The sequence below is a fragment of the Myotis lucifugus genome, unplaced genomic scaffold (assembly GCF_000147115.1).
Source record: "Myotis lucifugus unplaced genomic scaffold, Myoluc2.0 scaffold_79, whole genome shotgun sequence".
NCBI classification, from domain to species: Eukaryota; Metazoa; Chordata; class Mammalia; order Chiroptera; family Vespertilionidae; genus Myotis; species Myotis lucifugus.
Window position 1 is genome coordinate 1650131 of NW_005871127.1, and position 15299 is coordinate 1665429.

The 15299-nt window shown below is 39.1% G+C and overlaps 1 protein-coding gene across 5 annotated transcripts in view; it reads left to right on the top strand.

Annotated features, from left to right (window-relative positions):
• Positions 1-15299, top strand: part of MPDZ (multiple PDZ domain crumbs cell polarity complex component) — a 135167-nt gene that overhangs the window by 47186 nt on the left and 72682 nt on the right. For 4 of the 5 annotated variants that reach the window (XR_002829772.1, XM_023755552.1, XM_023755555.1 and 1 more), the window contains exons 13-18: positions 2327-2473; positions 3329-3493; positions 5989-6174; positions 7259-7468; positions 9881-9997; positions 12853-13017. Coding sequence is in view for 4 of the 5 variants with exons in the window: in XM_023755552.1 (XP_023611320.1) it covers positions 2327-2473; positions 3329-3493; positions 5989-6174; positions 7259-7468; positions 9881-9997; positions 12853-13017 (990 nt within the window). In the remaining variant the exon portion in view is untranslated. The remainder of the gene's footprint in view (positions 1-2326; positions 2474-3328; positions 3494-5988; positions 6175-7258; positions 7469-9880; positions 9998-12852; positions 13018-15299) is intronic. The other variant, XM_023755554.1, reaches the window with a different exon arrangement.

The window sequence follows — 15299 nt, forward strand, 5'->3', positions numbered from 1 at the left end:
CCTAAGCTGCAGTCAGACATCCTTAGTGCTGCTGAGGAGGCAGGAGAGGCTCCCACCACCACCACTGTACTGGCAGCCATCAGCCTGGCTTGTGGCTGAGCAGAGCTCCCCCATGTGGGAGCGACTGACCACCAGAGGGCAGCTCCTGCACTGAGCATCTGCCCTTTTGTGGTCAGTGTGTCATAGTGACCAGTCATTCCCAGTCTTTCTGCTGTTAGGGTCAGTTTGCATATTACCTTTTTACTATATAGGATAGAGGCCTGGTGCACGGGTGGGGACCGGCTGGTTTGCCCTGAAGGGTGATCCGGATCAGGGTGGGGGTCCCGCTTGGGTGCCTGGCCAGCCTGGATGAGGGGCTGATGGCTGTTTTCAGGCTGGCCACACCCCCTTTAGGGTGGGAGTCCCCACTGGGATGCCTGGCCAATCTGGGTGAGGGGCTGAGGGTTTTCAGGCTGGCCATGCCTGCGGGCGACTGAAGCTCCCAGCAAATTTCAGGGATTTCAAAAGTAAAATGTAATGCTAGATTAGTTTGAATTTTTCTTATTGCTTATAATATCCAAGTAACTCTAGATTAGAAGAGATAAAAGACAGCAGATTTCATATATTATTAATATATTATTAATAACTAACATTTATTGAGCACTTTGTGCCAAGTAGTATTCATTGAATACTCATGACAATGATCTTTTTTTAAACACTCAAGATGTTTAACTGTCAGTTAAGAAATGAGTAAGTACAGCTGTTATTATCATTTTAAATTGCATTGAGGAAAAAATACAATAAAGTGCAGCTTCACTGTTATTAATTTAACATGAAAAGAAAGTTGAGATGTTCCATCTATGAGGATGCTGGCTTGCTTAACTGAGACTGCATCTCTTCTGCTGGTAACTGAATAGTGAAGGGAACCTTTTGACTAGGCAAGTGTTGACTAGTCAGATGTCAGACCTGAGACTGGGACCTTTTAATGGCCTTTGTGCACATGGCACTCCCAATCTGTCGAGGGCAGAAGTGTGCTGTAAGTAAAAAAGAATTAAGCTATTTACTGGCTCTCAACAAAAGTAAATTAGACATAGATCTGACTTTAAATTGTTGGTGACATAGTTATACAGCATAAATGTAATCATGGGGGGAGTGGTGCAGTAGAAAGGAGGATTGATAGGCATTGTGAGTGGGGTCCTGGAAGACTTTTAAAGACCATTGTTGTCCCTCAAAACCGCATAAGTGGGAAGTGTGGGCTCTAGGTTCAGACAGCTGAGGTTCAAAGCTCTTTTCTAGCTGTGTGACTGTGGTTAAGGTAACCTCTCTGGGAAATGAGGATAGAAACTATATCTATTCCTGAGAAGAAAATGAGATTCTGTGTAGTGGGGTTAGCACAGTCCCTGGCACAAAGTAAGCTCTAAGTGGGTGTCTTTCCTATACTGTTGTTTGAGCTCAGGTGTTTGTTTTATCTGTAGCAGTTTAGACTACCTTCCATCCTTATCAGTGTCTATAGGTACAGCAAAGTATCTGAGGTTCTTGCATCTCGCTGCTTCCTTTGGTTTCTGTTGGCTCATGAAACTGACAGATAATCAGTACTCTTTCAAAGGCAAAGCTTTGCTACTTTATAAAAAGGTTTTTGAACTTTTGTGAGAAACTTGATCTGCTTTGAGCAAACATCTATATAGATATATATCTATATATATCTATATATATCATAGGCTAAGCGACCATCCAACCAGCCTGTAGGTATGATACGGACTGACCACCACGGGACAGACACTCAACGCAGGAGCTGCTGAGCTGCGGTGACTTGGCAGCAGCGGTTCTGGGGTGATGCACCCTGGAACCAGAGGGGAGGGAGCCCAATTCCTCACAGGCCCACACGATTGCACCTTTGGCTGAGGGTTATATTGTTGCTGGAGCACCGTCAGCCCAAATCTGGTTTACTGCACACTTGCGTTTGCATTCCACACCCTGTACAACAGCAACTTTGCAGAGTGCCCTCTGGTACTCCGGGATCCCTCAGGGGATGTCGGAGAGCGGGTTTTGGCCCGATACCCGCAGGCCAGGCCGAGGGACCCCACCTGCCAGAAGGACCCTGCTCACTCAGCAGAAGCTCTTTGAGCCCCGGCGCTACCCCAGGTGCGACCAGCGGGGGAAGAAACCAAGGGAGGTTGGCTCCAGGGCATGTCCAGCCCATCTCGCCCAGTCCCCTCACCATCAGCCACCCTCTAATTAATTTCCTTTCAATGTGCACAAATCCATGCACCGAGCCACTAATAAAATACATATTCGAGAATTAAAAAATAAAAGAATATTAGAACTGTGATGATTTTGCTTTTTTTAGGTGGCCCATGTGAGCAAGTTCAGTGAGAGCAGTGGTTTGGGGATAAGTCTGGAAGCAACAGTGGGACATCATTTTATCCGATCTGTTCTACCGGAAGGTCCTGTTGGACACAGTGGGAAGCTTTTCAGTGGAGATGAGCTATTGGAGGTAAGAGCTATGCCATTTTACCCTCCCTCCCCAAAGAGAATTCTTAAAAGGCTGCAGGAGGTTTCATGGTGAATAATTAAGTTCTTATTTAAATTTCCCCTCTAAAGGATACTCAAGGGAGATCTACAAATAAAATTCCACCCAGAAATTTCAAACCTATATTTGGAATGATTTTCAGACGTATTCCATGCTGAGTTTGTTTGTTTTAAAGAGAACTATAAAAACTTCTTTAAGATTTTTAAAACATTTATTCAATTTGTAGAATATGTAATACATTTATATATTTCAAAATCACAAAGAATGCAAAAGCTTTACAATAAAAAGCCTTTTTCCTATTCCAATTCACCCAGTTCCTATCTCCCTTCCTTAGGTAACTAATTACATTTGTTTCTGTGCAACCTTCTGGATATCTTTAAGCATAAATACGAAATATGAATGTATTCTTTTGCCTCGCTTTTATAAAAAGCATGCTAGTGCATAATATGTGCCATTTTCCATTTTGACATTTTTCACTTAATAATAATATAAAATGTAAATTTTTAAAATAATCCCTTTTCCCATTCATCCTTTGGGGGAAGTTTTTATTAACTCTTTCTTCCAAACTACTACTCTGGGAGATCAAACATGGATGCAAGCTAGTGATTTTTCTGAGTGCTGTAGAAGGTCCAAATCCAACAGACTCTAACCTTGTGTGTAAAACGTTTTCAGTAGTGTTGTTACGAGTCCAATTACAGTTCTGAGCACAGGAGAACTGTGGTAATAGTAAAATTTATATTTACTTAATGAAAAATTGTTCTCTAAAGAGTATTCATGCTATGAAATGTTCTTTCTTGGACAACTTCTCTCTTTCCTCAGGTGAATGGCATAACATTGCTTGGGGAAAATCACCAAGATGTGGTGAACATTTTAAAAGAGTTGCCTATAGAAGTGACCATGGTGTGCTGTCGTCGCACTGTGCCACCCACCACCCAGTCAGAATTGGATGGCCTGGACCTCTGTGACATTGAACTAACAGAAAAGGTATTGGATAATGGATATGAGACTAATCTGAATATATTATGGAAAGGCTAAATGGTGTTTGAAATTTTTTTAGGCCTCTTTTATTTTATTTGGTGTTTGGTTTCCTTACATTGCCCATGGCTTATAAGATAGACCTCGGAGTCAGACAGACCTGGGTTTGAATCAGGCTTGGCACTTCCTAGCTCTGGGAACTTGGGCAAGTCACTTCACTTTTCTGAATCTCAGTTTTTTCCTCTGTGCCTGTAAGTCATGTTGCCTGTCTTGGAGCATTACTCTGCAGCTAAAATAAGGTCATGTAGGGATATTTTATTTCATTGCCCATGACATGCTTATATAATTTATTCATCATACTACTATGAAGTCAATACTTATATTGTCCCCATTCATGGAGCAGAAAATCGAAGTACGTAAATAGTGAGTATATACTATCTATGTGGTGAGTGATACTTTTATGTAACCTACTGAGCTCAGGGCCTGGCACACAGTTACTGCTCAGGGAATGGTTAAAATATGGATGGACACATCATTTCTGCATGTGTTGGTCTTATTTGCACACTATCAATACTTTAAAAAATGAGAAATTTGAGCTCGTAATAATACATGTCAGATAATACTCTGTGACATCCAGAAACTCCCATTTTTCTGTTTGCTCATTCTTTTCCATTCAGATCAAAATGTCAAGAAATGGAGCTCATTGGCTTTTCTGAAGATTCACAGTAGATATCTGAAGTTATGATTTGGACTTTGTATATTTGCAACCTAAGTGAAATCCCATTTAAGATATAATGAGACATGATGTTAGGATTTGATTTACCTTATACTGAAGGAATCAGTAAAATGAGATAATTTTGAAAACTTTGAAGAATAAAGTGTATCGTTTAATATTCACATGGGTGATTAGAATAGGTAGAATAATAAACATTAGTCCAAATTGTGTAGTACCCCACATAACCATACATACACATTTTATGTGATATAAATGCAATTATTACAATAAAACAAGTGGACAGATTTGCATCTTTGGTCCTAGGCTGTGCAATAATTGAATAAAAGCAAATAGAATATACAAACTAGAATTTAATGTATTCTTCTAGATTAACAGCTGAATTAATCTAGCATCACTTTAATGTATTTTTATCAAGGAAGCTAACAGTTTGAGCCTCTGTTTCTGTGCCAGATGATTTATCATCGTTACCTCATTTAATTTTCAAAAATCTATGAGATGGGTAGTTACGAAGCCCAGGTTAAGAATGTTGCTCAAGGCAGCACATGAGAAATTCTAAAGACAATTTTCAAGCCCAGGCCCTTCTGACTTCAAATCTTGTCTGGCCACTGTACACATTAATTTATTAATGAAATAAATAGAGAGAGATTCTTAGAACCTTTGTTTGCATAAAACATGGAACTTTTACATTCATTGAGCCATTTCTTCTTGAATTATTATTTATCATAATTATTTTTTATTATCAAAATAGCTTAATGTTTTTCTCCTGACTGCAGAGGCTATTCAGACACTGATGAAAAAAGTGAAAATCACCCACAATCATGCTCTGAGATGTAACTATTGTATTTATATATATTTTGTTAATCCTCACAAGAGGATATTTTTCTATTGATTTTTTTAGAGGGAGTAGGGGTCAGAGAGGGATAGAGAGAGAGAGAGAGAGAGAGAGAAGCATCTATGTGAGAGAGACACATTGATTAGGTGCATCCTGCATCTGCCCCGACTGGGGCCGGAGATCAAACTTACAACCTGGCTACATGCCCTTCATCAAGAATTGAACCTGAGACACTTCGGTGAATAGGCTGTGCTCTAACCACTTAGCAACACTGGCCTGGGCCATTTGAATATTTTTATATGAGATCTTTGACCCATACATTTTTAAAAAAATATATTTTTATTGATTTCAGAGAGGAAAGGAGAGGGAGAGAGATGTAGATACATCAATGATGAGAGAGAATCATTGATCGACTGCCTCTGGCAATGCAGGCATGTGCCCTGACTGGGATTCCAACCATGACCTCCTGGTTCATAGGTCTATTCTCAATCACTGAACCACGACAGCCTGGTGCATATTTTTTTTTAATCTCAGAGGGAAGGGGGTGTAGGTGATTAAACGAAGAACTTATATGCATAACCCATAGACACTTACAATATTGCAGTAGGCCTGGGGGGTAGAGTGGGTGCGGGGGTGGAGGGAGTCAGGGGGGAAAAAAAGGGGGAGATCTCCAATACTTTCAAAAATAAACATAAATTTACAAAAAGAACCATATAATTTTAATGCCTGTTATAAGTTAGGCATTTCTTCTTGTCTAATAACTTTCAGTAACTATGACCTTAATTCCTAAGGGTTTCCTGATAAGCTGTTGCTACCCTTATTTGAGAGTACTTTTTTCTGGAAAGACACTGAGAATCTCCCTTTTTCCTGGAGTGCTGTTATGTGTATCCGCTCACCTAGTGCCTCTGAAATAAGAGCTGTCTGGTCTGTCACCAGCCTCACGTAGATCTCGGCGAGTTCATCGGGTCTTCGGAGACCGAGGAGCCTGCGCTGGAGATGCCCGATGTGGGTCGGGATCCAGGGAAGGTTCACGGACCTTTGGCCATGTGGGAGGTGGACGTTCAGCACATTGAGCTGGAGAAAGGCAGCAAAGGACTTGGCTTTAGCATTTTAGATTACCAGGTAAATCCGACTTTTAACAATTTTTAAAAATAAAAGATGATATATACAAAGACATGTTGATAGAGAAAAGGCAGATAATATTTTAGTCATCAAAGGCATTTTCTTGTTCCTAGTAAAACCTTCAAATAGTAATTTATATGATTCATTGATTATCTTAAAGGATTTTTTTAAAATATTGAATTCCTTGAGCTCTTTTATATTGTAACTCTTGAGGAATTTTGTAGAAATATCATTTTTTTTTGTTGTTTTGGACATTGGGGAGTATGTCCAAACTATTTTTATTTCCATGCACTTAATCGATGGTTCATATTTTAATGGTAAGACAGAAAGTCTGTCTGAAGTGAATAAGAGATTTATAATCGGCTATGTTATAAATTCCAGCATTCCTATCGTTTGACTAAATTTATGAATAATCTTAAATTGGTCAAATGTGACTGCATCCTTACCTTGCATTGTGTTCTGTAGTGTGAGTAGCTGAGGAAATGCTGCAGCCCCTTGGATAGACACAGCTGTTGCTCCTCATTAATTAATACTGAGCCAGTTGCCATCTCCGATGACTCCCCTGGGTTGTGTCGTTCACAGGGCCTGATTCTGGAGCCTTGTGCTAATACTAACGTTGCTGTATATCTTACACTGCATCACCAAATTCTGTACGGCCTCTCTTTACACTTCCTTATTTCAAGAGAGAGGCCCTACCTTCAGTATACTCACAACCACTGATGCTCCAGAGCCGTTATTCCCTATTAAACAAACGCTGGTGTTAATAATTCATATATCTGACATCTGTCTACCCTCAGATGATAGTTATAACATTTGACAAACGTTAAAATTATTTTCAACTTATCTGTACAATTTGAAAGGTCGACTCAGGAATGATGCCAAGAGAGGGAGCTTGTTTAGGGTGATTTCTTCCTAAACTCTAGAAGGGAACCTTTGCCCAGATAATTCATTAGAAGGGTTGATGAACTTTTTTAAAGACACCCGAAACAGTTACTCATCCATTACAGTTCAGGGGGAGCAGCCTGTGAACATATTTCCCAGTGTAAAATGGAGCTGCCTGCTCTGTCCTTTTTCCTTCTGTCAGGACCCTGTGGATCCAGCCAGCACTGTGATCGTAATTCGTTCTTTGGTTCCTGGCGGTGTTGCTGAAAAGGATGGACGCCTTCTTCCTGGGGATCGCCTCATGTTTGTCAATGACGTGAACCTGGAGAGCAGCAGTCTCGAGGAAGCTGTGCAGGCCCTGAAGGGAGCCCCGTCAGGCACGGTGAAAATAGGAGTTGCCAAGCCTTTACCCGTAAGAATTTGGATTTTACTGATTCTTTTCAATATTTGCAAATAAAATGGCTTCTGCGCTTATTTTTAGCTTCACATGTTCTTATGATGAATCATGACTTTTGGTACTTTTTATAAACACAATTGTTACTGGCTTTTGAGATTAAAAATTTAATGTTGAATAATATTTTTTTTAAATATAAAGGAAATAAAACAGGAAGTTCAGAAATAAATCGGTAACATTGTTTTGTGCTTCACTTTTCACCTTTTGTATTTGATAATAATGTCATGATAATACAGAATGAAATATTTTCAATGAAATAATGCCTTAAAATATCTATCCCAATATAGTAGAGTATTAGAGAAATTAACAGCATTAACAACTAGCAGCAGAATCTTTAATTTGGGTGGGATAAAGTAGAATCTCTGTAGAGTGGCTTGAGGTCCCACATTCTGTCAATTTCAACACGGTTGTTGTCTAATTGCTGCAAAGCAAGAAATTGAACTTTCCAAAGTGGATTCATCAGCGCGTGGCTTCCTGAGGGAGGGAAGAGCCCTCATGTCATTAATTATTGCAATATTAAAAATAATGACATGCTTACATAATGCCAATACGTTTAGTAGATAAAGTGATTGCAACACAGCACTTACCAGTAAGACTGAGTTGCAGTGAAATCTGAGAGACATTCTCACTCTTTGGGAGTTTTTTTCAGTGTATAAATGTATTCTTAAGTGAAAGGGCAAATACTCCTCCTAAGAAACCACAGACACATGGCTATGTTTGCATAAACATCAAGGAAAAATTTGTTGACTGAAATAGTAAGCATTGTTAATATGTTTTAAATGTTAATTACATTTTTTGTGCTTCACTTTTTACTCCACAAAGAATTGATAACCTATGAAAATATATTTATAAAAACAGAAAGAGGGAGAGGAAGGGAGGGAGGAAGAATATGTTAATCTAACCTGAAATCAAACCAGAATTGTAGAAATCACAACAGAAGATCGATATGAGGGGGGATATAAAAATGAAGATAGTCCATTGGGACTCTGCATATACAGGGTGTGGCAAAAGTGGGCTTACAGTTCTTCATATGGAAAATAATATAATCAATAAATAATAATACAAGAAGAAACTCTGTGTTTCACATACTCATGACTCAAACCTACTTTTGCCCCACCCTGTATGTTAAGATTGACCATACATTTGGTTCTAGTCTTATTGTTCAATAAAGAAAATGGCAAACATTAATTCCATATATGTTTTTACTGCTCTTAGGAGGATCCATGCCAGTTATTAAGAAGCATACTGTTTTTCCCTAGCTAGTTCCAAAATAAATTTCTTTCATGAGAATGTTAACTATTTCAAATTCCATATGCATTGCAATAATATGAAAAATATCTTTTATATAAAGAGAAGTTTACTATCTACTAACTCATATTTGTGGAACAAGAAGAGAAACTTTTTTTCCTAAAATACTTTTGTTTGTAATCGATGATATGAGGTGATGTAGGCATGACAATTATCTAACTACTAGAGGTTCAGTACATGAAATTCATGCACAGGGGAGGGGGTGTCCCTCAGCCCGGCCTACGCCCTCTTGCAGTCTGGGATCCCGTGGGGGATATCCATGGGGAGTGGGCCTAAGCCAGCAGTCGGACATCCCTCTCACAGTCCAGGAGCCCTCGCTCCTTATTACCTGCCTGCTCAGTGCTCCTTACTGCTTGGCTCGCTGCCCCTTAGCACTGCTGTGGAGGTGGGAGAGTCTCCTACCACCACGGCTGCGCTCGCCAGCCTTTAGCCCAGCTTCTGGCTGAGCGGCGCTCCCCCTGTGGGAACTCACTGACCACCAGGGCAGCTCCTGCATCAAGCGTCTGCCCCCTTGTGGTCAATGTGCGTCATAGCGACCACTCATTCACAGTTCAGTTGATTTGCATATTATCCTTTTATTATATAGGATGTTAGCCTATTTTCTCTGAGGTTGGAATAAAGATGTTAGGTTTCCTGTCAGTGTGATAAAAGTTGCCTTATTTCTATATTAAGAACTTGTTTAGCCAGAATATTTGTCAGATAAAAATGACCAGACGATTACTTTAATATAAAATATTTTGTTATATTATTGATTTTGATCATCTTTTATGAGAAGGATGAAAAAAATTAGTTGAAAGGATTCTTATCTAACAGATGGTGTTGGTATTCAAATAAATATCCTCACTGTAACTTAACAAATACAAATGTTAAATATGAATATTTATCATATTTTATGTTCATCGTTCTATGTTAAAGTCATGTGGTATCATTTGAAAAATTTCCCATTTTTTTCTCTCCTCCATTAACTTTTTCTCCTGCTCCCTTTCCCCTCTTCCCTCTCTTTCCGTTCTCTTTCCTTTTCATGATCGCATCCTCACTCGCTGGACTTCATTCTCCCTGCAGCTTTCGCCAGAAGAAGGTTATGTTTCTGCCAAGGAGGATTCCTTCCTCTACCCCCCACACTCCTGCCAGGAGGAAGGGCTGGCTGACAAAGCCCTCTTCAGGGCTGACTTGGCTCTGGTTAGTGGCCACAGCTTTTCAAGCTTTCTTTAAAAAAAAATCTTATGTCTTATTTTATCTTGCAAAATATTCTAAAGTCTTACTGTATTCTTTGTTCATTATATTTGTGAAACGGAACATTTTCTCATCAACTCCAATAGTTCTAATAATTCAAAATGGGAAGAAAAACAAACCTATGTGAAAACTATTTGTTGGATTCGTGGAAAATTTATTTAGCAAGGCATTATGTCAACAGGTAGAATTAATCATTACATCATACCAAATGTTGTCGGAGCACTTATTTACTCTCATTTCATACTGAGTCTTCCTAGGCATTCTTTTACTGTTTCAGTATTTAGCCAGAAATCAGCATTTTGCCTGCCTTTTAAGGAGATAACAGGTCTCCATGAACATTATACTAATACTAGAGGCCCAGTGCATGGAATTCGTGCACTCGCGGGGGGGGGGGGGGGTCCCCTTCAGCCCGGCCTATACCCTCTCGTAGTCTGGGAGCCCTCAGGGGAAGTCCAACTGACAGCTTAGGCCTGCTGAGCTAAGCTGGCAGTTGGACATCCTTAGCGCTGCTGTGCAAGCGGGAGGGGCTCCCGCCATGGCTGCTTCACTCGCCAGCCGTGAACCCGGCTCAGGGCTTCTGGCTGAGCAGTGCTCTCCTTATGGGAGTACACTGACCACCAGGGAGCAGCTCCTGCGTTTGAGTGTCTGTGCCCTGGTGGTCAGTGCATGTCATAGCGACCGGTCGTTCCGCTGTTCAGTCGATTTGCATATTTGCCTTTTATTATATAGGACTAGAGGCCTGGTGCACGAAATTCGTGCACAGATGGGTTGTCCCTCAGCCCAGCCTTCACCCTCTCCAATCTGGGACCCCTCAAGGGATGTCCGACTGCCCGTTTAGGGGATCGGGCCTAAACGGGCAGTCGGACATCCCTCTCACAATCTAGGACTGCTGGTTCCCAACCACTTGCCTGCCTGGCTGCCTGCCTGATTGCCCCTAACCACTCCCCTGCCAGCCTGATTGATGCCTAACTGCTCCCCTGCTGGCCTGATTGCCCCTAACTGCCCTCCCCTGCCGTCCTGGTCTCCCCCAACTGCCCTCCCCTGCAGGCCTGATTGCCCCCACTGCCCTCCCCTGCAGGCCTGGTCCCTCCCAACTGCCCTCCCCTACCGCCCATCTTGTTGCGGCCATCTTGTGTGTTGGAGTGATGGTCAATTTGCATATTACTCTTTTATTAGATAGGGTTATGTTAACACTTCAAAACTAGATAGTTTAGAACTCTATGAACTACATAAAGTATTATGGTATAAATATGTCAAATAGTCTTCAGCCATAGAAAATTCTTTTGAAATGTGGTAGGTCATAAATGTATCATTGTCTCTAAAAGTGCCCCAAGAAATACATTTTTTTCTAGAGTTGACAGGGCTTCCTTGAATCTCCTTAAATGAATACCAGTCAAAGAGAAGATTAGTTCTATTTTCCCGTGAGCTCAACATCTTATGGTAGGAAGTGTCCTGGGCCTTCTCCCTAATTAGCTGTATAATCTTCTACTGGTCACTCAACTTTTCTGGACCCTGGCGTTTTTATTTCTACAATAATTAGATGAATTGATTGTTAGGATCTCTTTTAAGATTCTGAGGCATCAACTAAAGTTAGACAAATTATTTGAGACATTTTTTTAGTGTTACTTAAAACAAATATTTTTTTTTTATAATTTATGGCCCAAGGCTTAGTTAATACTATCTATGTAGATAGCAAATGTTAAATATTTAATGTTTGGATTATGGTACATAATGTACATTCATAAAGGATAAATCTCCACATAGATACTCACTAGTGAATTTGAACATGTATTGAAGAAATGTTATTAGAGAAGTTCATTTTGAAATTGCTCGTCTGTATTCCTCTCATGTTTTTTGCAAGAATATGACCTGGTGTAATGTTTTAGTGCAACTTCTCCTCGCTAAATGTGTAAGCTGAAATCACAAAGAAATAGAACATACCAGGTTGTGCCATTAAAGCAGAAAAGGGTGGTAGTATTGTATAAGGGTAGTATTTATGTCAGTTATACCTATTCTTAGATGTAACAGTGAGTGAATTGTAAGGAGAGCTTCAGAGTTATCATGCCTTGAATCTTTCACTTGGTTCTGCCACAGAAGATAGTAATAGGATTTTTAGATAATACGTAGTGAAATTTGCTACCTCACTCTATGTGAGTTTTCCAACAGTAGCCGTTTATAACTAATAGTTTTACCATAACTAGATCATAATTAGGCACCTTGTTTGCCAGTGTAATTTCAGCATGAAATGCCAGATTTTTCTCTTTGGTTTCTGATGATCACCATCATGTTCTGGGTCTGTTGAATGGTTTTTAAATGTACTTAAAGGCATTTTAAACAAAATATATCGTCTTGGTGTGATTTATGAATAGAGGATTGCCTCGCAGTCCTGTTGAAGAAGTTTATTTTAGTTGAATAGGAAAAGAGCTGACCTCATTTATTTTATTATGAAATTCTAAGATTTGGGCAGGTATTATTTTAAAATAATGTGAACTGGGAGAAAGGCAAATATTTCCCTTAATTTATGACATTCCTAAACTTAGAATTGATCCAGGTCCTTTATTGATTGTTACCTTTAGTCCCTTATTGATGGAATAAAATAGCCTTTGACGCCAGCAGGCTCAGCTGCAGGTGAGCAGTTCATCCTTGTACTCTTGCATTAGCCTCTGAGGTGTTGAAGAGGTTGAAGAGGTCATGTAGAAAATAGCATAGACAAAGGAATGATACCTGGGACCTTTTGGTCTCAAGTGGAGACTTTGTAATAGAACAGAATTTCCAACTGACATCATTGTTTTTATCCCTAGGTGGACACAAACGATGCTGACTTCGCCGATGAATCTGCATTTGAGTCTCACTACTCTCCTGATGACAGTATCTACTCTACTCCAGCCTCTATTTTATCTCTTCACAGCAGTGCTTGTAGTGATGGCCTGAACTATGGTCCCTCCCTTCCACCTTCTCCTCCCAAGGTACAAAGGGAATGCCAACTCGTTTATGGGAGAACCTTGTGTGTAACTTTCCAGAGGTCACTGTTTATGCGGAGTTGAGTTGTAGGAGTAGCAAGTCAGATACGTTCTATTTCTCAAGTCATGGATTCATTACCAGATTGAAGTTCAGTTTCATTTAGGTGGTGTTGATTGGGTCAGTGATGACTCCCAGGGACTGTTTAATTCTAGGGTCTGTTATGCAGAGTGATGGACACAGAGGTTCAAAGCTGTGGTTAGGATTTTCTTGTTAAAATGAAAAAAATTAATGAAAATTATTTCTCAAATTGTGTTTTTAACTGTCTCTTTTGGAAAAAAATTAGTTATTTTATTATGACTTCATAACTGACTTCCATGCAAAGTTGGATAGTAAAATATTTCTTGCATTAATTTGATATTTACTAGCTAAGTTAAACTTAATGCTGTCATATGATTTTATATAAAATGAGACCAAAGAATACACAAAAATCATCGTGAATAGCAAAATATGTTTAAGTCACTGGATATGATTGAACAATCTGGTTGCTACTTGACATATCTGTCCATTTCTATATTAGAAATAAATTATTGGTATAAATTCTCCAACTTTGTTTATTTTCTTAGTGACATGATCTATAAAACCTATCCAATCTTTTGGGTGTTAAATGGTATCTTACTATTTAATTTGGGGTTCCCGATTACTAGTGACGTTGAACACTTTTTCATATATTGGCCATTTGGGTTTCACTTCTGTCAGTGGCCTCTAAGTTTATAATGGGTTGCTTATCTTTCTATTGATTTGTTGGCATTGTTTATATTTTCTAGACATTGATATACAAAGCAATTCAGTGTATTTTTATGAGTATGTGTATGTGTGTATGTGTGTATGTGTTAAAAAAAACTAAAAATGTGTAGGAATCGTACCTTTCAACTTCAGGAAAGAAGTTATTCTTAGAAAAGGAATCATGGAATTTAGCTTAATACACTTTATTGTTGTAAGTAGAAACAGAGATTGAAGAAAATATGGCAAAATGTTAAGATCTGTTAAATTTTGGCAAAGCTTTTATATGTGGATATATGTGTTTAATTTTCTATGTTGGAAATATACCACCAATAACAATTAAGATAAAAAGACTGGACAATAATTCTTAATTATGTGAAATATATATTTTTCACATAAGTTCAGTGGGAAGGGAATTTGAAACTATGAATAAGTTGGAAAGTAGAATTTTCCTAGATCTAGCACAGTTTTCCTCTTTTCCGGAATTAACAAGTATTTTTTGGCCAGAACAATCAAAGCATTTTCTTTTATGTTCAAGGTACACCTGTTATTCTTGCAAATGATGCTGGGCAGTCTCTTTGAATTGGTTTGCAAGGTATAATCTTGAATGGAGCATCTGCTCCTCTCTCACCACACCTGAGCCTGCCTCTGTGACAGCGTCCTGTCTGGACCCCGTTCAGCCTTTCCTGGCCTCAGGGCTGGAAGCTGAGTTCATCTCCTAATGGAATCTCCTAATCCACAGCATAGCACAATTCTTGCCAGTGGGACAGATTGCATTGTTTAACTTTGTAATTGTTACTTAAAGGGATTACACAATCTGCATACTGAGAAGCATATATTTTACAGGGCAAATGCTGGCTGTATGCAGCACAACATATTGGCTTACTGAAGTCTGTTTGCCTCCTATTTTTTTTTTCATTTCCCAAGCAGTTTACTCTTTTGTTGAAGCAAATTTTGGCAAGCTGGCTTATCAACTGAAATATTTAAACTGCAAAACAACAAAGAAGGCATTAATGAGGGTGTTTTAAAACAAATTGTGAAACCCCTGTGTGCTTTTAGTTTTCTTTGAGAGTAGCACTCTTCCTAGGAAGTGGTGAATCTCTGCAACGTTTTTGTTTGTTTTGTTTTGATTTTGTTTTTGTTTCCTGTGGCATCTTTTTAGCATGTAGATATTTACTAGAAAATTGCGTGTAAATAAATAAAAAGTTAGTTGATGCACTCATCTTTTTGTCTCTGCACTAAATTTACTTTCAAAAGACAGAATAGTAATTTGTTATGAAATTTCAAATTAACCGTTTTTCTTAAAGAAAGTGAGCTCAGATTGGGACTTTTTAATTGATAAAATAAGATTGTATAGTATATGATAACTGATGTGAAGAAGGATGAAATAGGGTGTGAGGTTCTCAGTGACTCCTCAAGTTTTTGACATTGCTAAATATGTAGTAAGTCTTATAGCCTTAAGTCATGTCTGGAAGCACACAGGTAATTTTATCTGTGTCCATACGTT